This window comes from Ammospiza nelsoni, chromosome 2, assembly GCF_027579445.1.
Source record: "Ammospiza nelsoni isolate bAmmNel1 chromosome 2, bAmmNel1.pri, whole genome shotgun sequence".
Lineage (NCBI taxonomy): Eukaryota > Metazoa > Chordata > Aves > Passeriformes > Passerellidae > Ammospiza > Ammospiza nelsoni.
The window spans coordinates 17111227-17132496 of record NC_080634.1 but is presented as its reverse complement, the minus strand read 5'-3'; the positions used below and the strand labels follow the sequence as shown (position 1 = coordinate 17132496).

General features: G+C 39.5%; 1 protein-coding gene across 1 annotated transcript in view; it reads left to right on the top strand.

Moving 5' to 3' along the window:
• IMPG2 (interphotoreceptor matrix proteoglycan 2) overlaps nucleotides 1-21270 on the top strand; it is a 53131-nt gene that overhangs the window by 20080 nt on the left and 11781 nt on the right. The window contains exons 4-13 of the mRNA XM_059466687.1: nucleotides 2255-2286; nucleotides 2385-2408; nucleotides 7146-7175; nucleotides 11315-11361; nucleotides 11819-11910; nucleotides 14724-14885; nucleotides 15930-15988; nucleotides 17284-17301; nucleotides 19211-19455; nucleotides 20076-20158. Coding sequence (XP_059322670.1) covers nucleotides 2255-2286; nucleotides 2385-2408; nucleotides 7146-7175; nucleotides 11315-11361; nucleotides 11819-11910; nucleotides 14724-14885; nucleotides 15930-15988; nucleotides 17284-17301; nucleotides 19211-19455; nucleotides 20076-20158 — 792 coding nt within the window. The remainder of the gene's footprint in view (nucleotides 1-2254; nucleotides 2287-2384; nucleotides 2409-7145; nucleotides 7176-11314; nucleotides 11362-11818; nucleotides 11911-14723; nucleotides 14886-15929; nucleotides 15989-17283; nucleotides 17302-19210; nucleotides 19456-20075; nucleotides 20159-21270) is intronic.

Below are 21270 nucleotides of genomic sequence, written 5' to 3'. Positions count from 1 at the left end.
AAACAGGCCAGTATTAGAACTCTAGAGCTCTTGGCTTCTAATTAGGGGGAAAAGGTGATGTTTACCATGGAGTTCAAATGTGTCATCACTTGCCCCCACCCCAGGCTGGAAAGCAAATTGAATGATTGAGAGAGAGAGGAAGAGAGTCACACTACAGACTATTGCAATAGAGGGTGCTAGTTTACTATGAAATTATATGAGAATTAAGTCATTTGGTGCCTTATTATAAATATGGATGTGGAGACTGTGTAGTGTTTCTTATTCTAGAATTTGGCTGTTAAAATAATAATCTGACATTTCAGGTTTGGTTCTTGTAAGTTCTCCTTATAATTTGTTGAATAGATGACTTGGAAATAATAAGACATATTGGTTAAGTCCAGGGACCCAGACTCAGGGAACTTGGGAGCCACCAGCTCCTGAGGCTGCCCTGCAACAGAGTTTTGGCCCAGGCACCCCTCACTGGGGTGTCTCTGTTCCTGTCTCTAGGAAGTCAGGACTGCTCTGAGCTCTGCTCTCAGGGGCCTTTGAGGAGCAGTGAGTAAAGCTGCTGGGTACAGATTAGCTCTAGGCATTGAAAAGATGTGTGAGGCCTCTAATACCTGGGGTTGGTTTTAATAGCACCTACAAATCAGCCTGGCTGGCCGAGTGTGGAAGAAATCTCCTTTTCTAGTGAAAAAACATTTTTTACGGAGCTACTACTTAGAGATAACTGTCATAAACCTTGTAGAGAGGGAATCCATCTCTATCTTCCTTGTAGATGCAAGTGCACTAGGAGTGAATATATAGGCAGCATAATTAATATATAGATCAGCATAATGAGCCCTTAATTAAAATACCAAAAGTCCAACACAGCTGTGGTGGCCCCAGCTTAGTTTCCATTGTTGACTACCTGTTTTCTTTGTCACTTAAAACTAGTCTTGCTGTGTCTTAGTTTTTCACACTAAAGAATCACTAAATGCTTCATTAAATGGAGTTATATAATAAATGTTGACCAAAGAACATGCTGAAAGGCAAGCTGGCTGAAATTGGTGTTTTGGCAAGTCCTGCTGATATCGAGGCTGTCTGCCATTCTAGCTGTGATCACAATGCCCTCATGTTCTAGAAAGAAAAGAAGGCTACTCACTGACATGGCTCCAAATCAATAACAGCTGAATTTCTTCACTTCCTAGAAGCACAGGAAAACACAGGTGAAGAGAGTGAGCAGGCTAACCTGCTCAAAAAGTCTCTTTTGCCTTATCAACACTTTTTCATGAGAAGAACCATCAGGATATCTTAGGTCCTTAGGTCACTGAATACATATGTGTGTTTTTCAGAGAAGTTTGCAAAGTGAAAACAGTATGTTTAAAGCTAATTTTAATTCCATTTCAAAGGAGATACTTGAGTTGATTCACCTCCTGTTTTTACTGAAAAGTATACCTGCATTGATTATAATAATCAATTATTATAGCACATTATTATAATAATCAATTATTATAGCACAATAAGCAGTCCACCAAACAATCCCTTTTTGAGCCCCTAAAGCAGAGACACAGGAATTTTGTGGATGGACATTAATTTTCTGTAAGTATTTGATGTTCTCTTTACATTGGTACAGCAGCAGGATACAGCATTATTTCTCAATAGCGCCCATTATTTCTCAGGACCTCCTCCACTTCTTGCAGTGTTCCTCACAGAAGCATCTCTGACTTGCCTCTAGAACTACTGGCAGTAATACCTTGAGAATTTTGATGAAAAAATATGAGCTGTGTAACCCTTCTTAGTCTTTTTACACCAATACATGAAAAAACATCATCCCTGCCACTTGTGTAGCCATAAACAAAGTCATCAGATTAATCCTGCTGTGGTACTTTAGGCTGTAGCTTTACTTTGAAAAGATGCTTTTAAATCTATAGGCAATTAGCAGAAGTAATACTGAATTTCTGAAGACTGCTTGCTTAAAAGCTTCTTATTGTTGGCATCCTCTAATGTGGGAGAATGTTGTACCTGCAGAACACTGTAGGAAGTGTAGAGCATCTCTGACAAACCTAATGCTCTTTGCACTGTCTGATGTCGAGTTTCAGTTTTATCTTGGAAATGTCAGACATATTTCCTTTTCAGCAGAGACTTTGTTAATAAATTTTGAACTTAGCAAATGACAATACAGAGAATTGAATTATTTCAGCATGCAGAAGGAAATAAAGTGGTATAAACGGCATTTCAATTTCTTTCACTTCATACTACTCAAATATATTTAGGATTTCTTTTTGTTTTCCAGAAACTGGCCTATACAAAGGAAGCAATGGGCAGGTGAGTATCTGTGTTCTCCTTGCGTTTTATTCTCTCTGGAGATAGCAACAGGGCTGAGCTGTGACATTTTGTAATCTTTTCTCTCTTTTTCTTGTCAGTTCCTGTGCTGATTGGTCGTGTGGGTGAGTAATTTTCCCTTTCTAAAGGCTGGTGGTAGTTCCTTTCTCTGGTTCTTGCTGCTGCTGGCATTGATTGGTGTACTGAAGATGGACAGCATTCACCTTTGTGCAAAATACGTATAGAAAAGTGTGGTGGAGCAATCTGGTGGTTCTTGCATGTGAACCTCTGTCCTGGCATGGTTGGCATGGCTCAAAATATCTCAGCCAATCTGAGGCTTGTACTTCTGCTTAAGTGTGTCATCACCTCTGGCTGTCAGGCACAGACCCAGGCTATTTACCTGAAGAGGTTTAGTGGGGGAAATCTATTCTGGGAAGGAGGTGTGTCCATAGTCACTTGTGTTCTGGTTCCCTTGAAAATCTTTCCCAAGGGCTTTCAGGTAGTCCTGGTCATCATTACAGAAACAAAACCAAAATGGAATATTTTGAAATGCTATTTTGAAAGACTTTCAAGAGATGTATTCCATAAACAGGTACAAGGGAACAGGCTGTTTGGTCTCCTCACACTTCTAATAAGGCAATAAAACCAAAAACTGTTTTTTGCCATCTTTGTAGCAAAGCAAAACTGAATTTGACCTTTAATTGTCATGTCTCTTATTGAACTGAAAGCAAGTTCAAATTATAATTGCTCCATTACTACTCAGAACTTCATTTAAGATATTACTTTTAGGGTAATTCAAACCCAGATTATCTGGTGCTGAACTCCTCTGAAAAACTAGCAGGTTCAATTCTCTGCTTTACAGAACACATAAAGCTATGCTAAATAGGAGTAATTAAAATACCAGGAAGAGTAGTGATTTAACAGACTTCTTAGAAAAGCCCCCAACTTCTCAAATTAGGTATCCTCATTGTGATTTCATATCCACAGCATAAGTTAAAATTAATAATGTGAGATGATAATGGCAAATGTGTTTCCTAAAAGGCAGGTTTCCCTCTGTCCTGTGGAGCTGAGTGCTCCTTTGTCAAGAGCACTCCCTGAAGCCTCCAGGTCAGCTGGGTAGTGTCCACCTTCTCTGAAGAAGTTTGAGTTTGAAAACCTAAACCTACTGCATCCCTCTATGTGATCATTCAGGAAATCTAGTAAATGTAGAGATACATGAGAGGAATTGGAGTCAATGCATCCAGAGTCTGCATGTACTGGGCTAAGCAAAGGAAGAGTGCAAAAAGACCAGCTTTTGATTGAAAGGTGGATCAGAGTGATAAATGTTGTACTTGTCCAAAAGCCATCCTATGAAGTGTTCCATGGCAACATTAAAGGGGTTCCAGTAGACAAATGGCAAACTTTGCCAAACTCAGTTCACCGTGGGGCTGTGCTGCATCCATCTCAAAAATACACTGCTTTTATTTCAGTATGTATTGCTTCAGATTGTTTATAGCTTCAAGTTGGGATCTTTGTTATTGCCATCAGTTTAAACTTTGGGTTTACTGTATCTTTTTTTCTCTAATTTGTTGTTTGTCTTGTGCTTGGAAATTGTAGTGTTTTATAGCATAACGAGGGTGATAGAGGACCAAAGCAGTGACAGAAACAGGTAGACTTGCCCTGGGCAATGGAACATCAGGAGAAATTAGTAGAAATAATTTTTTACATTATAAAATCCAAACTTACTCTAAGACCATTCTGGACATCTTAGAGCATTTATGGTTTAAGATGTGAAGTTTGTAAGCCAGAGTCCTGTACAAAACAAAGCCATGATTTTCTGTCATGGGTAGAAGATATCTAACTCCCGATGTCTTGTCCCATCTCAATACTGCCAACAGCCAATTTTATTCTCTGAAAAATTACCCACACCTCCCAGTAAAGATCAGAATAAATGTTCTTCTAAAAATGTTCTGTAAGAAATTAGCATAAATACCCAACCCAGGACCACCATCAGCCTCTAATATGCAGGACGGTAAATCCAGTGTCAAGTCCTTCTTGCAGAAAGGAAAAGTGAGTGCAGTTCTACCCTCTCCTGGGCACTGCTGTTCTCACCTGCTGACCCAATTGTGCAGAGAGAGGCTGGTTCAGTGCAGGGCAACGCTAGGATCTGAGCATTGTCTTCCAGCTGTGCCTCTTGTGTCAGAATGGATGACTGTTCTGGTCTTGTCTTGTGGGAAGGCAGGACTGTCCTCAGTGTCTAGCTGAGATGTTCAGGTGAGATTCCCACACTGCCAGGGAAGAGCAGGCTTCTCCAGATGGTGCCTTGAAATGAGGGTCTAGCTGAAGTCTCTGATGTGTCCTGTGGTGAGATCCAGTGTCTCTGATGACTGTGCAGAAGCAGCCATTTCACTTTGGAGGCCTGGCACTGGGCATATTTCTCTGTGTGTTTTCCCACTGATAAGAACAAGAGAAATTTTGCCATAGGTTCTAGAGCATAGCCTTCACACAAGAAACTATCCCATAAGCTTTGACCAATCTCTTTTCTGTGAAACATTTTTTTCTTTGAAACTCTTCATTAATTTGGGGTTAATCTGGAATGGAAGACAGGCCCTTGAAATCTGTTAGTCATTTTAACTATACTACTTCTCTAAATCAAATCAAAACTTTGCTGAAAGCTGTAAACAGCTGTAGAATCGAAGCTAAGACTTGAGTAGTTTGACACAACTCATATAATCCTACATAGATCTCAATATAGTGTCTCTTTCTAGCTGGAAAAAGCTGACTTCATCTAGCTAAATGCTGGGATAGTTTTAAAGCAGCCTGTGGAAGGGTGCCTTGTGCTCTGGCGGTTTAATTCCTGGAATAACTCCCAATCCGGCATTACTGACGGTGGTGTAACAGCGGGACGGAGGTTTGTTCCCGTAAGGTTTAGAGCATGTGTTCACAGAGGTTAAATGCCCAGCTAGCCTGGCCTTTCAGGAACTGAGGGATTAAACTAAGTGCCACCAAGGAGAAAGCCTCAAAAGGAAAAGCAATATCTGGGACACAATCCACATGTGTACATAGCAGCACAGTGGACATTGTAGAGTTTTTGTCCCAGTTGGAAATGTCAGAGCACTACATCAGCTAAAGACTTTTGCTGATTGCTTTATTCAGTGGGCCACTGGCACTTCACACAATGAAGTTCTGTCTCTTAATATTGGAGTCTGTCTCTTGACAATAGGGCAGTTATTTTGTCTGACTCCTGGGGGATCAAAAGCCAGATATTGAGAATCAGCTGCAAGCAAAGACCTAGCACAAAATTGTTGCTGCAGAAAACAAGAGCTTTTATGTCATAGCCTTGCTCGAGTGCTGTATGCACAACAGCATACTGAGGAAAAGATAAAGAGCCTAGGATAGTTGAAAAGGAGGGAAATAACAAACTACTTTTTCACTTCTTCAGGAGCATTTTTAAATGTAATACGGAAATGAAATATGTAGAAGTATCTGTCCTTTCTGATGGTGCTTGCTGATTTTAACCTCACTGAAATTAGTTGCAGTAAATCTTGTCCAGACCTCCTGTGTTCTGTTCATGTTCTCTGCCTTGGCAAATCTGGAATCCCTATTTCATCAGTGGTGGTAGCAATGGATGATGATGTATCAATTTGGCTTTTGTACTATTTATCTAAATGAGTAAGAGTTTGTCTTCTGTGCTGGGATAATTTCATCAGTTCAGCAGTTCTGCCTGCAGTGACATAAAAACCTACCTGAGTTTCTCTACTGTTTGCATGTGGACTTGGCAGTGATATTCCTCATTCAGATGTTTTTTATCATCTGCACAGCTTTCCCACATGTGAAGAGTTCCACACTGTTCCTTTTCAGTTGTATATTTTCTTTTGTGCTCCCTGCTGTCTGGTAACAAGTACGAAAGGTTTGTCCTATTTTAATTAGAACCAAAAGAAATGAAAATTCAAGAACGACCTAAATGAAAATTAAGATAAATGCATGTAAATTTTAAAGGAAGAGAATCTGAATACAGGGGTTTGTCTTGCATACTGAAATTGCAAAAAAACCCCAACTTAAACTGCGTGCTAGTTAGTTCAAGGCTGTGTGATTGAAATATTTAAAAATGAGAAAATCAGACAATAAGTTTTTCTCTCCTTTGTGCAGTATGAGAATTGAAGTAATATTGTTCAAGAAAAAGAAATGCTTGACATAGTTAGTTAGACTTTAGAACATTCAAACTGACCAACAATCTTATAAATAATGGATAAACCGGTGGATGTCCAGAACATGTAGTGCAAATCTGAAGATGTTATTTTATTCAACTACAGAGTTGGGTTTGTCGTAAACCTTGAAGAGAAATGTAGAGATAAATCTAACTAATACCTTCATAGAACTTCACGGGGAGCTGTGAAATGGTATCACTGATGGCCCATTTGACAGGTCCAGAGTGTTGTTTCTCCTTAATAACACAGTATGGCTGCACATAAAGAACCAGTTCAGGCCTATGAGTCAGTGGAACTCTGTCTATGCTTTGGTGGACTGGAACTTGTCATGTATTCTCCTGACATGACTGATGTCACACAGAAGTATGTACTGTGGGCCTTGACAAAAAGAGGAATGTAGGCTGTATTTGTGAGCTGTGACTGCTGCATTAATATGTATAGGCTGTCCATAAGCACTGTTTGCTTCAGATCAGCTTCCTAGGCCTTCATGGATCTTGTCTTACACCTGCCCAGATCCTGATGTCTAACAGAGCTGTGTGATCTGAAACTGCTTGTTTCTGCAAGGAAACACAAGTGCAGTGTTGTTTGTTCTGGTGCTTAGACATCTGCTTGTCCATATTCCTTCCTGCCTCTCCATACATATGTGTATGTTTTTATATTTTGCTTACTGCTCAGCCAAGATGATCCAGGGAATCATTCATGCAGGTAGGACAATGGAAATTGCATTTCATGTGTCTGTGTCTCAAAGTCACTATAAACTCCTGTTGGAATACAGTCCCTCTACCTGGAGTGCCTTGCTTGTGCAGGTAGAATTAAAAATCAAGTGTGGGTCTTGGATTAATCCTGGGGCAAAACCATTAAAAAACCCCATGTATTTTAAGTGGTGCACGTGAGCAGGAATTTGAATCTGTGCTTACCTTGAAAAATGATGTGTTCAGACAATCCAGTATATGCATTGCCATGTGCATTTTGAGTGACTGCATTAGAGGTGCCCAGTACAATTGATGCATTTTTAGGTGATCAATAAAGTAGCCATTTGAAAAATGTTAAGGGGAAGTAGAAGGCAAAAATAAAGCAAACCTCATTGTTCTGGTAATATAATGAAAAAACAATGTTGTGAGTAAAGTGAGCTTGGTTAGAGCATAGGGTCATTAAAACTATATTTTCATCCTCTTGAAAAAATGTGGTAGCTGATCATTTGACCAAATTTGGTGCTTGACTGGTTTGGTTAGGTTTATTAGGGTTTTAGTAGTTGATGTTTAGGTGCTTGGGTTTTTATTTTCAGCCAGCTGTGCAGTGGAATTCTGTCAGAAAATTTGGTAGCTGCTGAGGGCTTGTATTTAAAAGCTCTCAGTGCCAGTAAGAATAAATTACCTGGCCTTGACAGGGAGTGTGGTCTGTTGTTGCTTAAGGTCTGTTGTTTGCTACACAACTTTAACTGTCCCCTTGACACTGGCCTTACTCTCACCTCACCTTCCAGTGCTATCCTGGCTGCCCCAAGGCCTGGCTTGGGCTGTGGTTTTCACCATGTGGCTAAACCAGTGCCCAAGGTGATGCTTGTGACAAGCACTCTGTTGGAGAGCTGCCATTTGTTGGGTCAGTGATAGAGAAAGTCCTCCTGGACTTTTGAAACTTGGAGAACTTCACTTTGATGTGTCCATGACCAGTAATCTGACCTAGAAGTAGAAATTGAGAAAGATATTAGGCCTTTCCATTTGTAAACTGCTCCTCCCTCCACTCCTGAAAGTGTGATTAATGCCACAGCATTTTATTTGGCGTTTCTTGTCTACTTTGAGGATTTTTCCTTTAAAAACTCAAGCAGTTCAGGGGGCTCCTGTCTGGGTGGGGCTGGGGCTGCCCTGGGGTGGTTCCAGACAGCTTTGATGGGCCCGGCTGAGGCCTGCACTGGGGGCAGTGGCAGCTCAGGGAAAGCCTGTGTGAGAAAGGGCAAAAGCATGGCACAGGGAGGGGAAGAGAGAGAAAAATGAATGAGAAACAAATGGTGTGGGGAATGACAAGGCCAAAGGCACCCACACCATGGCAAATCATGTATTCCCTGCAGCTGAGGGAGGACTCAGACTGGAACAAGCAGACCTTTCCTGAAGGAAATGCTGCCCCTGCAGTATGTGCATACAGGGCAGAGGAGTCCAGAGTGAAGTTGAACCTGGGAAAGGGTGAAGAAGAAGCAGTGTTTTAATGTTAGTCTACTTTTCACTACTCAAATATGCAATAAATTAGTTTTCCCTAAGTTGAGTCTGATTTTTCCCATGGAAGTAATTGGTGAGTGATCTTCCTCGCTTTATTTCAACCAAGAAGCTTTTCATCTTATGTTCTCCCCTGTCTTATGGAGATGGAGGGAGTGAGAGGGTGTCTGGATGGGTGTTTGGCCCTTGGCCAAGGCTAACCCACCCTAGAACTGGGTGCTCAGTTGGTCAAATAGTGATTTTGGTCCTTTTGAGATGCCCTGAGCTGCAGCACAAGTGTGCAGAAGGCTGGCAGGGACAATGTGGGATGTGTGGGTGACCTGTACCTTGTGGGGCATAGTGGAGGTCAGGAGTGCCTCAAGGCCCCTCAAAGGATACTGGGCACCAACCTGTGGCCACCTGGATCAATCCCCACGAGTCTCAGGTTGGGATCAGGGCTTCCCACAGCAAATCATGTATCTTATTGTCCTCTTTTTTAGAAAAGGGGATGGATACAAGACTCATCTAATGGCTAGATTTAAACAGAACATTAAAAAATCCCCTAGCAGAGGTTTTACTATTCATCACTTTCCTTTTGATGAATTTCTATTCTGACCCTAGTTACACTGAACAGTTTGTAAGAAATGAAATCACAAACTGGCTCACCTCTCCTGAAAAGTAAAGTCATTCTTGCTTCTGAACATTAAACATGATGCACTAAAATGCTCTGATGCTGTAATTTGGTGACATTCTGTTATAAATGTAATATTCTTTCTATTGAAACTGGTAAAAGAGGTATCTTGAAGTTAGGTGAACTTAATTGGAAAATGTTTAATCAGACCAATTGATAATTAAGCAATAGTTTTTATTGCAGTTCTAAGATGACAAATGAGTAAAGAAACAAAATCCCTCCAAAACATTCTCAAGAAAATATGCTTAATAGAGGCTATCTTGTCTAAATTACACTTTTTAGTAAAATTTTTCAGTTTTGGAAATGATTGGAAGATTTACTGAGTTTGCCAAAGAATTGGCAAAGTCAAAAGCAGTCTTGCACTGTGCTGGCTGAAAACAGGTACCAGAGTCCATGAGATGGAAGCAGGCACAGCTACACTTCAAAGCTTACATGGAGTTCATTGATTTTATATGTGCAAAAAATTACATTAAGGTACTCTTGAAATTCTTGAATAAGTATTCTTATTCTTTCATGTGGAAGTTCTTATTTTTTGTTCATATTTTAGAATTGTTGTGGAGATCTCACCCTGTCAGTGTAACATTCCCTGAACTATGTTTTGGTATAGTTAATTTTTTTGTGGAGGATTGACTGTGCCTTCTGGGAAAGGATGGGTAAAAAGATTCTTGATTCAAATAGAAAGTTCATCAGGTTTGCCTTCAGGTCTGCTTATTGGCACACAAGTCTTATGTGTCTGTGAGGGGACACACAGAAAGTGTTTCAGACATTAACTCAGTGAATCTATGGTGTCTGATCATGTGCTGGTGCTCTGGTATCTGTAGAATGTAACTGTGAGTCTGGTTGTCTGGCTGGTGCTGGAAGCCTTTTTTTGAGTAATGCAAAGACTGACTATACAGCCTGAAGGGGAGCAAGATAGCAACTTCGAGTGGAGTTTTGCTAGAGGATAGGATGGACCTATCCTGCAAGACCAGTGGTGTAGAGTATGTGAATCACAAAACAAACCTGGCAAGGCCAGGAAGCATGGCTGACACTGCGTATATTGCTGCATATACTTGCTGCAATGGGTGTTTCATGGCACAAGCATGATCACCAATAAAAAAGGAGATCCTTTAGAAGTGAGAGAAATATCTCAATACAATGAACTCCAGTAATGTTTATGTCCAGTTTCACCCCAGCAGTTAAACCTCCAGTCTTACCACTTGTTCTGTATATATTAACAATATGGCAAATTCCAAAAATAGTTTTCCCTTCATCCAGGAAAGACTTGTTTCTGTCAGAGCATGTCCCCCACTCTTGGTAACTTGACAGTTTGCTCCAGGCTTACAGAATTGGCTCCAGGCAGCTTGGGTTTACTGTAAGAGTTGTCAAAGCTGTTCATTTTTCTTCAGGCTGACAGTCTTCATGTGATTGTTCCTCTTTTCACATTTGGCCCAGAGTCGCTTTATATGTGTGTGTGAATCCCATAACTGGGTTTGGAAACTGATGGGTTTTGAAGATTTCCAAATAAGCAGAGTAAAATTAATTATGGAAAGAACTCATCTTCTTGCAGCAATTTCAGTGCAGTTATGGTTTTTTAGTGCACTGTGGAAGTATTTTAAAAACTGAGTGGTTTATAGGGTATTACCAGTTATCTTCACAGTTTATCTCTTTGCATTTGCTTTCTTTACAGAGCTAGAAAGCAAAATGTATTTTTGTATGGGACTCCAGGGCATTTGGGATATAAGAGGCTTAACAACCTAGAGATGCACATGATGTGTTGCATGATGCAAGTGACCCAAAATAAAAGTTGCAAAATATAACTGAAATACCATTAAGCCTAATTTTTATGAAGTTATGAGCAAAATGGTACCATGAAAAATTTCTTCTGCACATGTGCTTCTTGGTGTAGTATCAGAATCACAGAAATATCAAAAACTACAACATTTTCCTTACCACATCCAGCTTCAATTTCTGATTTGTTTTTTTTCTAGTGGGACTCCTACTCCACCTTCAGATGCTGATGTAACCACACTGAGAGGTCAGTTTTTATCTAACTGCTGTTAAGGCTGATTCTGAATTACCAGAAAATTGAGGAATTCATGTATTTGGATTTCAGAAAGAGCTCTGAATTTTTACACCTGTCTCATGCCATTTGTCATCTGGAGATCATGTTATGTGCTGACATTTTGTTATTTCATGAATCATGAAAATCCTACTCAAGAAATTAGTTCTGTGCCAGTTTTACTGCACCTAAGTTCATGTTCCCAAAAGTACATATGCTTAGCAGAATGTCAGCATCTTATAGTGATTAGTATGTTTGATACTTTTCCTCAGGCTTTCCACGTGTCTCCTATGTTTTTGCTGTCATGATGATGGGAATAGGAATCAAATTTGACTATTGGTTTATGCTTGCTGAACTGCTTCTGTGGGTGTATAGAAAAAGAAAAACAACAAACAAACCCAAACAAAATAACTCTGCTCTCTTTCAAACTCAGATGCAGCTGCCAATGTTCCTCCCCCTCATGAGGTCTCCATTGAGAGTCCTGCAGGTGACACCATCCATGAACATGACAATGTGGACACCACTGTGAGTGAGGCTTTTTTCATTTGGTTCAACATTCTGCTGCCTTCCCTACATGATATTGTCTATGGTCATTTACTTTCTAATAGCAATTAAAGGTGTTGTTAATATGGTAATGTTAATGATGTCAACACAAACTAGGATTTCACAGCGATGCCTTTGTCTTGGTCCTAAAATTCAAGAGCCAGACACAGTTAAGGGATAAAGGGTTTGGTGCAGCAATTTGCCAAGGTGGAACACACTGAAATGCACACTCATACACAATCTTACAGACCTTGAAAATTAGTATATCTAACAAGGATGTTCCAATGAGAGGCTTGAATGAATAGTGTGATATCCCCCTATCCCCACGTGTTCTCCTCTCCATGGGCCTAATCCTGGTCTACAGGATGTGTTCTAGAGGGGGCCTTGGTTTCTCAAGATAGTGTAAAGCTTTCTGGCCTCCAGCTGTGAAGCCTTGAGGGTGTTTGGTCTCCTGGCCCAACAGAATACCAGGACTATGCTAAGGTGTCAGACTTAAGGAATTATAAGTATGCATGCTAAGGGTACTGAAAACACATAAGAGGTATATTTTAAAAAAGGCAAAAAATCATCACAGCATCAATAAAATCAGGGTGTGAATTTCTAAAGTTTTGAGACATTTTCCTGGGCAGATATTTTTTTCCATTTGGAGAGGCTTTGAAATACCTCTTCCCCCACAGTGGGAGATAATATATCAGTTGAACAATCAGGCTTGAAGACTCTGATACTCTGCTATTTTTCCTCTGTTGATGTAGGTGAACTTGTATTTAACATCTTACAAGCTACTCTTTCTGTGATATTTAACCAAAGCTCACAACACAGGGAAGTCTAGACCCCATATTTAAAACATCTCTCTAGAAGCTGACCACCACATAGGTCCCAGGGCAGTATTTGCTTCTAGGAAACAGGTCCTCCAGATGAAATTTTAATTCCACACTCTAGAATCCAATTGCAGTATTCATGGGGCAACGTGACTGAAGAAAATTTTGTAAACCACTTTTATCAATCAACTGGCTTTTTTTTTTTTTCCTTATCAAAATGAAGCTCTCAATGGATCACAGAGGAGCTCACAAAGTTTCGCATGCTGATTTATTGTACTGGGATTAACTAGGCCATATTGTTCAAAAACGTAGTGTGGCCCTGAAACAAAGCTGAACCAAACTGTGCATTCTCCTAGAGCTTTCAGTGCTGACTGGAGCTCTGATGTTGGAATAAATACAGAATATGGAACAGACAGCTTCTGACTCAAGTGCAGGGTCTGGCCTCATGATATGTACCAAGAACACTTGTGGTTTGGTCCCAAGAACAGCATTATTCTTCTTTTGAAACAGAACTGTCTGGAATATTTCTACTGGAGCAGAGAATAGGACCACTCAGTAAATGGGAAAGGAACCAGATTTAGATTGCTGCTGCTGCTACAGCATTTTTACTCTGTACAGCTACATCCCACCTCATTGTTCTTAGCAGCCAAAATGCATTGTTGATTACAAGGCCAAGAGTGAGCAAAGATCACCTTCTGCACTTTGTATGCTGACTGTACCAGGTTTTGGGGAGCTGATAAATTATTTAAACTACATGGTGTTGCAAACAGCCAAATCATAGCACTATGTATATGGCTGCTAAATGTGGAGCTCTCAAATGCTAACTAACTTTAAGCAATGTACCAGTCCTTATGGTCTTTGGACAGAGTTATCCAGTGAGAAAGGAATGTGAGGGGCCAGAAAGAGAATTTAACTAAAAAATTTAAGAGGGTTCCTAAACAATGTAGAAGTTGCTCACTGATGGCAGATAAACTTTCTGGAGAAAGTTTTTTTCCATTTCCTACCTGATGCATAACTTAAGACTGCAGCTTCATTGAAAAGATCTGTTTTTCTGGCTCTCTATTTTTACTTTTTAATAAGAAAAAACAAAAAAATATGTATGTAAATAGCCAAAGACAAAACCTCTAGCAAAAGACATTTGGCTAAAGTTAACAAGCCAGCCTTCTCTTCCCTCCCAGACAAATCTCTATTTAAAAAAAAAAAAAATTCTGGTGTCTTTTAGTATACCACAAGGAATAGTATGCTATTTTAAAAATACTAGGGAAGTAGGCAGAAAGCATGCTCAGTCATTCAAATTGGATTAAAACTTGGCATTCACTGCTGCCTGTGGCAGCCATGATAGCTACATGCATCCCTGATGCACTGCACAGCCACTGCTCTGGGGCTTTTTGAAATAAATACAAAAATGAGCAGACATTTTTGTAGAAAGAGCAGTTGAAGCCCACTGCTTTAGCTCAGCAGAGCTCCCATTCCCAGTGCCCCCTGTGTATCTGGGGGGATCCTTCACCTCCTGAGGCTGAGCAACAGAGTGTTATTCCAAATGTAGAACTTGGCAAAGGCAGCTTGTCTTCCAGCTGGAAGAGTGAGTAGGAGCCTTGTGATAAATGAGTAAATTTTGGGTAAATCAGCCTACACTGGCTGGGCTCAAGTGAGATGTTGGAGTAGCCATGGTTGCACTTTAAATTGCTTTGTGAACATCGCACACATCTGTATTTCACTTTGTACCTGAAGTCAATGAGATGGATTTACACTGAAGGTGTCCAAATAGAAAATGGAATTATCTTCAATATGAGAATTCTCAGGAAGTTTTCTTGCTTAGTAGACTTCCTCATTAGTGCTGTCTCTGTCCCTGAGGCTTCAGGAGCACTCCATGTTGGTGCCAGGCAAACAAATGTGCTGATGGCTCCAGCAGTGCACATGCTGTGCTCTGGACTGCAGCGTTCACCTGCCACTAAGTGTGTCTTCCTTCCCTTCCAGATCAATAACGAGATAAAGAAGCAGGATGAGAAGATAGTCAGACCTGTAACTGAGCAGATGATTGAGTTCAACATTTTGATTGTTGGTGAACAGTACAGTGAGGAGCTGAAGGACCCATCTGCTGCTGAGTATCAACTGCTGTCTGAACGATTCATTTCTCAGGTGATTCCCTTCCCTAACTTCATTTTTCCTTTTGCTGGCTCTGCAAAGCAAGAGCAGAAAAAAAGCATCTGTGTCAGGGCTGCTGATTTTTGTCTACCTATGGTTTCCAATATTTGTTTTTTATTTTGTCTATGACGGTTGTAATTATATTGCCATCATATTTTGGGAGCTGGGTGTGTGTCTGCCTTTTCTCTTTGGAGAGGCATCTAAGTTGTCATATGGCTGCTTATCATGAGGCTTATATTTTCTCTAGCCCCATTTAGTTTGGGTTGGTTCTTTGAATCCTTTTTAGTAGGGCTAACCCAGTGCCAGATCCTGTGCCAAATGGGAAAGAAATGTACTCTTCACTGCAGCCAAAAAGCATCACCATAACTTTCACAAGTTGCTAGCATAGGCTAGACATCTTAGTTATCCTAGTTGTGAGTCCCAGTAGCAATGCCATGGTATGTGTGTGTGTGTAAAAAATGTTGGATGGGACAGAGTCCACCTGGCACATGGATATCCCACTCCTTTGATCCCTTGCCTGGTTTTCTCTGAGTTTGAATAAAGAAGCTCTCAGGAAAAAAAGTCAGCAGCACAGTGATTGTTTAAGTCTCACCAGAGAGAATTTAAAAATAGGGAGATGGGAACAAGAATTTACAGAGTAAAAAATAACCCTCAACTGGCAAGGATCTTTGGAAGCTAAAAAACTTTCTAAACCAGCATGAACTTTCAGTATTCTCTGTCTTGGTTTTGTCTCCTGTAGCACAGTTGATTATCTTGGCAGTCTCTTTCCATTTCTCCCCTTGGAATGTTTCTATGCAGTTCTTGGGGAACGCTGGATGTTGTTCTTCATACTTTTTATTTCCCCATTTTCTAATAATGAAACAATGTCACCAAAACTACTCTTCCATAAAGAAAGGAATATTTAGCTGTTTTTCACCTATTAGATATAACAGCTCAGATACATTTTTGGACAACGCTAGAAACACTTCCTAATTTTTCACCACATGAGCAGAAGTGAATGAAATCTGTGTTAATTTTTTGGTTCTTCCATCAAAATAGATTAAAAGCGTATTTGAAGGACTACCTGGATACAAAAGCATCCATGTCCTGGATTACAGGTAAAAAGATCCTGATGCATATATGGTGATTGAACATGATCATGTAGGGTGGTGCAATGAGCTGACACAATGCTTGGGAGGATGTCAGGTGTGTGTGGGAGCTCCTGGGATGTATTAACTGATTGCTCTCATATTTGGTACCTCTATATATGCAACTGAAATAGAAATACAGAACTCTTTTTTTTTTTTTCCTTCTGGCATTCTTCACATGAAATGTTTGCTGTGATTTTAAGACAAGGCATTATTGTTCAAGATTCTATCCTAAAATAAAAAGATATATTCATATCTGCTACTTCTAATATATCCAAGTATTAAATAAGGAATGACACAGAAATCCTTTTGAAAAAAAGTGGTGTATTTAAATTTCTTTTTCAAATTCTTAATGTTATTTTGGCATGGCTCTAAAGGTTAGTGTTTAGGATATGTACATGTCTCTCTCTCTCTTGGATCAAAAAAAAGAGGTGGGGGTAATTTGATAAATTGATATTTTAACTCTCTGTATTCTTAGAAATATACTTTTAAAACCACTTGTGCTTCAGAGTGACATTTAAAGCTAATTTGTTAAGTTAATGCATCAAATGTAAAATGTCTGTCTTTTGGAGTACAGGGCTCACAAATTGTGATTTTGCTAGAATGGACTGGATGTAGCTTTTAGAATCCAATGAGTGTTTTCATGAGTTAATTTAAATTGTGTTCTCTTTGAGACTGTAAGCTATATTTCTTAGAATTTATTGTCTGGAATATTTTAATTGCCATACATGTAGGTAACAAAGCAACTGTAGTGAGAGAGGTCTTGTGGATGGAACCCTAGGCTACATCCAGTTTTCAGCCTGGAAGGCAGTAAAACCTTCCATCTTGGTATTTGCAGTCCAGGTTTGCAAGCACTAGGTTCATTTGAGAAGACAAATAAAAGGCTGATATTTCTGGCAAAACCTGCTCTCTGCTGTGCATGACAAAAACCCATTGGTTGTAAGTTAAACCTTTGGGTAGAATAAGTGAGCCTTGATCTTTTTGATACTGACAGCAATTTACCTGCATTATTTACAATAATCTGAGAGGGCTCTGCTCTGCTGATTCCTTGGGATCAATAGAAAATATCTCAGTTCACTAAAAGCAGGACAATTTGTTATATAGCTGAGTAACTATGAATAAATATGCAACTAAAAAGGATTTTCCTGTATGTGTTTTCAAATGGTTATGCTCTGTAGAATACCAAAGCAAACATGTTAAATTTTTAAGACTTAAAGGAAGTTAATTTAATGAGTTTTGCTGTTCTGTTTTGTTTTTATGTTCAGACCTTCTGAGGAAGACAGGTAAAGACAACTTTTTTATAGATATTGTCATAATACAGATGGGAAAAACATGTTTAGCTGGAGGACATTGTTTTTTGGGATTTGTATTCTTGTGTTCAGAGCTAGATAGTTATTTAACATAAATATTGTGAGAGAAGGTTCTACCAGGAACTGCAAGTAACTGACCTGTTTCAATTAAGGATAAACCTAATTTGCTTATTTGAGTCTTATTAAAAAAACAACAACAACAGAACCCTTAGGAAAATCATCCTAAAACACAAAAATCACCCTAAACACAAGTCAGCTACTGGAGTAACTTTTGTGAAGACAACAAGATTGCTGAATAATGACTCAAAGTCTTCATACTTTTCAGCAAGGTCTTGAATAGATATGGGATTGTTATTACTGAAATTTAAGTAGATAAGAACCCCACAGTTCTCCAGCAAAGGCTCTTGGCTTTGCTTCAAGGCCAGAGGTGCTGCAGATCTTAGCAGAACTTTATAGATGTTCTTTAGCAGAACATGGGATTACTCTTGTTTTCCATCATATGCAAGTTAAGAATCCAGAATTTTCCTTCTTTAGTATGTTAAGAATGTCACAAGAGAGAAAAAGAACTGCAGCCTTAATTTACTAAATGTATTCATTTGTTCTCTGTGTGTCTCAGCATAGCCAGTTTCCATGAACAAGTTTAAAGAGAATGAGCATTCTAACTTTTAAAAAAATGTTGGAAACACAAATCTCTTTGCAAACTATATGCAACTGTTCACAAGGACTATGTTCCAGGCACCAGATGTTCAGACCTTTCCAGAAAGAGGATGGTGTTTAGTTGTTTGTTAGGCATTATGAATGGCAGCACAGTTGTATTAAACCTAAATGTTATGTTTGAGGAGTACACTCTGTTTCATCTTTCCTGTGCCTTTTCACTACTGCTGTGCTTTTTAATCTCCTGTGCTGATAGTCAGTGCCCATGGTGAGCCTATGGTGGGCTCATGTCAACGACAGAGCCAGCAGCACAACCCCAGGCTCCTGGGCTTAGCCAGTGTGTTTGTGAATTTTCTCTGTTGTATCTGGAACTGGGGTTTTAAAGACTTCTCTGAACAGAGCCATTGCTTTAGAAATCCTATCCAGCTCTGTGGAATCGGGAGAACCTGTATACAGAGCACGTTTCTAATGCTTCAGAGGTTACTTAATTTTTCGTGCTGCGTTCTGTCTACAGCCAAAATGTGTTGTATCTTTTGTAAAGTTCCCTAGTGCTTATGCCCAGTGTATGGTAAATCTGATTGCAGCCTAATCTGTCATGTGGAAAAGGACATCCAGATGTATTAAGGAAAAGAAAATTAAGAAAATGGAGGAGAGTTAATATGAAAAAACCCCTAAAATGTACACAGATATAAAACTGAGTTATAGAATACATGATCAAATGAATCTAGATAAATTTTCCCAATTTGATGAATTAAATGCTATTTTATTGCCATTAAAACCATTCTTTCAAGCAGGTTAACACTGCACAGTGACAAAGATTAGGGCTCTCACTTGCTACTATAGATTGCAATGTGCTTTTCTTGTGTCTTTTCATACCTTAGAGATGTTCCTATTATTAATATGATCTTAAAATCACTACTCTCTCCACTACATGCTGGTGGACCCACTAACAATGCTTGCAGAAAGTCAGTGTTTTGGTCTGCCTGTGGTCTGTCTGCCATTCACTAGTAGAAATGTGGGGCTGGCACCAGATCAGATGTCAGTTTTGGGTATTTCCCTTGAGAACTTTGTGAAAAGAATCAAGTTGTTTTTATTCATCCTTTAAAGCTGTGTATTTTTATATTTAAAAGTGTATTGATGTGGGCCCTTGTGAAAAAAATATAGCAATTGCTTGCTTAGGAAAACCTGGAATTTCTCATCTGTATTCTTTCTCTTTGTACATCTGAAGTGCGGTGGAAGTTCACTATGCTGTCACATTTGATGGAAAAGCCATCAGCAATGCCACCTGGGACCTGATTAACCTTCATTCAAACAAGGTGGAGGACAACTCCTTCATGGGCATAGAGGATAATCCAACAGTTGTGTACACCATCAGTGATTTCCGAGATTATATTGCTGAGATCCTCCAGAAAAACGCTCTGCTTGAAAATGCTTCCATCTCTTTAGACCCAAACTCTCTTCAGCTTACTAATGGTGGGTACTAATTGTGATGCATTGGTGTGCCACACAACTGACTTCTTATAAAATAAATCTCAGATGAGTGAATTAATCAGCTGTCCTCTGAAAAATTAAACAGAAAAAAATCAACTATGTTATAGCCTGTTTTGCTATGATCTTAACCAGGTCAAGTCATTAACACTCTATTCTTGATCCATTAGCCTAGCCCCCCATTTTATTTTAATTTTTATTTTGAAACTGAAGTTTTGGCGTACAGTTTCAGTAATACTTTCAAAAATTAATAGGAATAAAAGGGGGAAACGTGGTTCACATGGTGCACATTGCATCAGGGTGACCTTTAACTTAGCTCAGTGTTGGCCTTAGGCAGCACAAAGGGAATACCTAGATTATTGTTGATTATTCGGTGATCTGCTAGAGGTGATGAAAGAGCTGACACCCCTTTGTTCTTATCTTTCCCCTTCACTTCCTGTCAGTGATTTGGAGGTATTTCCAGAAACAAAATCTCTCTGGCAAAATTTTTGATAATATTTTACTTACAAATCTGAAACCAGAGAGGGTTTTTCAGTCAGTCTTCCAACACAACTTCCTCACACTGTTATGCAGCCTTTAGATCCCAAGGTTTTCTATTTCCACAGTGAAGGAAATCCTGCACCCCACATCAGAAGACCCATCCTGGATTACTGAGCACCCAGTTGTGCTGGAGCGCCCGGAGTTTGATGTGAGTATGGTTCTGAGCAGTGGCCTTTGGATGCATTTGAACAACTTAGTTCAGCAAGGTAGAATTGTAGTCAACACTCAGAGCTTCTCTATCCTGTTTTTCATACCGAGTAAGTACTAATGAAGGCACACCTTATATCGGAGTAAAAACTGCTGAAACCTCTTATATGATAATTCTAGTGTCTGCTCCCAACAGTCTTCTGTGATCATCTTATTTTGATTGTAAACATCTCTAAAGAGGTGATTCTTCCTTCCATGATACTGCCTTTCTTTGCAAAGAAGAAATAGATGTAAATCCTACAGCTGGCTGCTCGAAGAGATAAAATGCTAAGTTTCATAAGCTCCTTTTGTTATTGTATTTATTTCAAACAAAGTTCTCAGTTTGATTTTAAAATTATGTCCATCTTCCTAATACCAGGAGAGGAAAATGACACTTTTTTTTTTTTTTTTGTCTCTCGAAATTGTAATTGTCACCTCTGACTCCCTCTGGAATAATCCAAGGCACAGACTTGAGTTCCATATTGGACAGGAGACTTGGTGTCCCTGACCATGTCTGTGCAAAGGGACTTCAAGCAAAGATACTGAGTTAGGTGCCAGCAATGCTGAGATCAAGTCAGTCAGTTCTGCCAACAGAGAGATCAGAGAGATCTTCTGAGTGCTGAATCATTGTCTGGGCAGTTGGTTTCTGCTCTCCACTCTGTTCTGTAACACAGATGTGCTTTCAACAAGAAATGAGCTCAGATCATGCCCTAAAATTCAGATCCACTTGTGCTGGATGGTAGGTTCTTACTCAGTCCATCATGATATAATGTTATGTGTATGTTATGTACAGACACATTTAATGTTAGCCAGCTTCTGAAATGCTTATGTAGGCAAAATTTGTTTTCACAGAATGCAAATATTGTTAGAATGGACGTAGGTATAATGTCCTTAATTTCATGGCAGCTTTCACTGAGTCTTAAAAACTACTCATTGATGTCTAAAATGAAAATTTGTGTGGATTTACCATAATGGATTAAACATGGTGTAGATAAACAGGAATTTAGGTTGTCTTTCAGAAAAGGGCTTTCTCTGCTGGAGACATCTTACAGTAGACATCGAACTAGTCTAAAA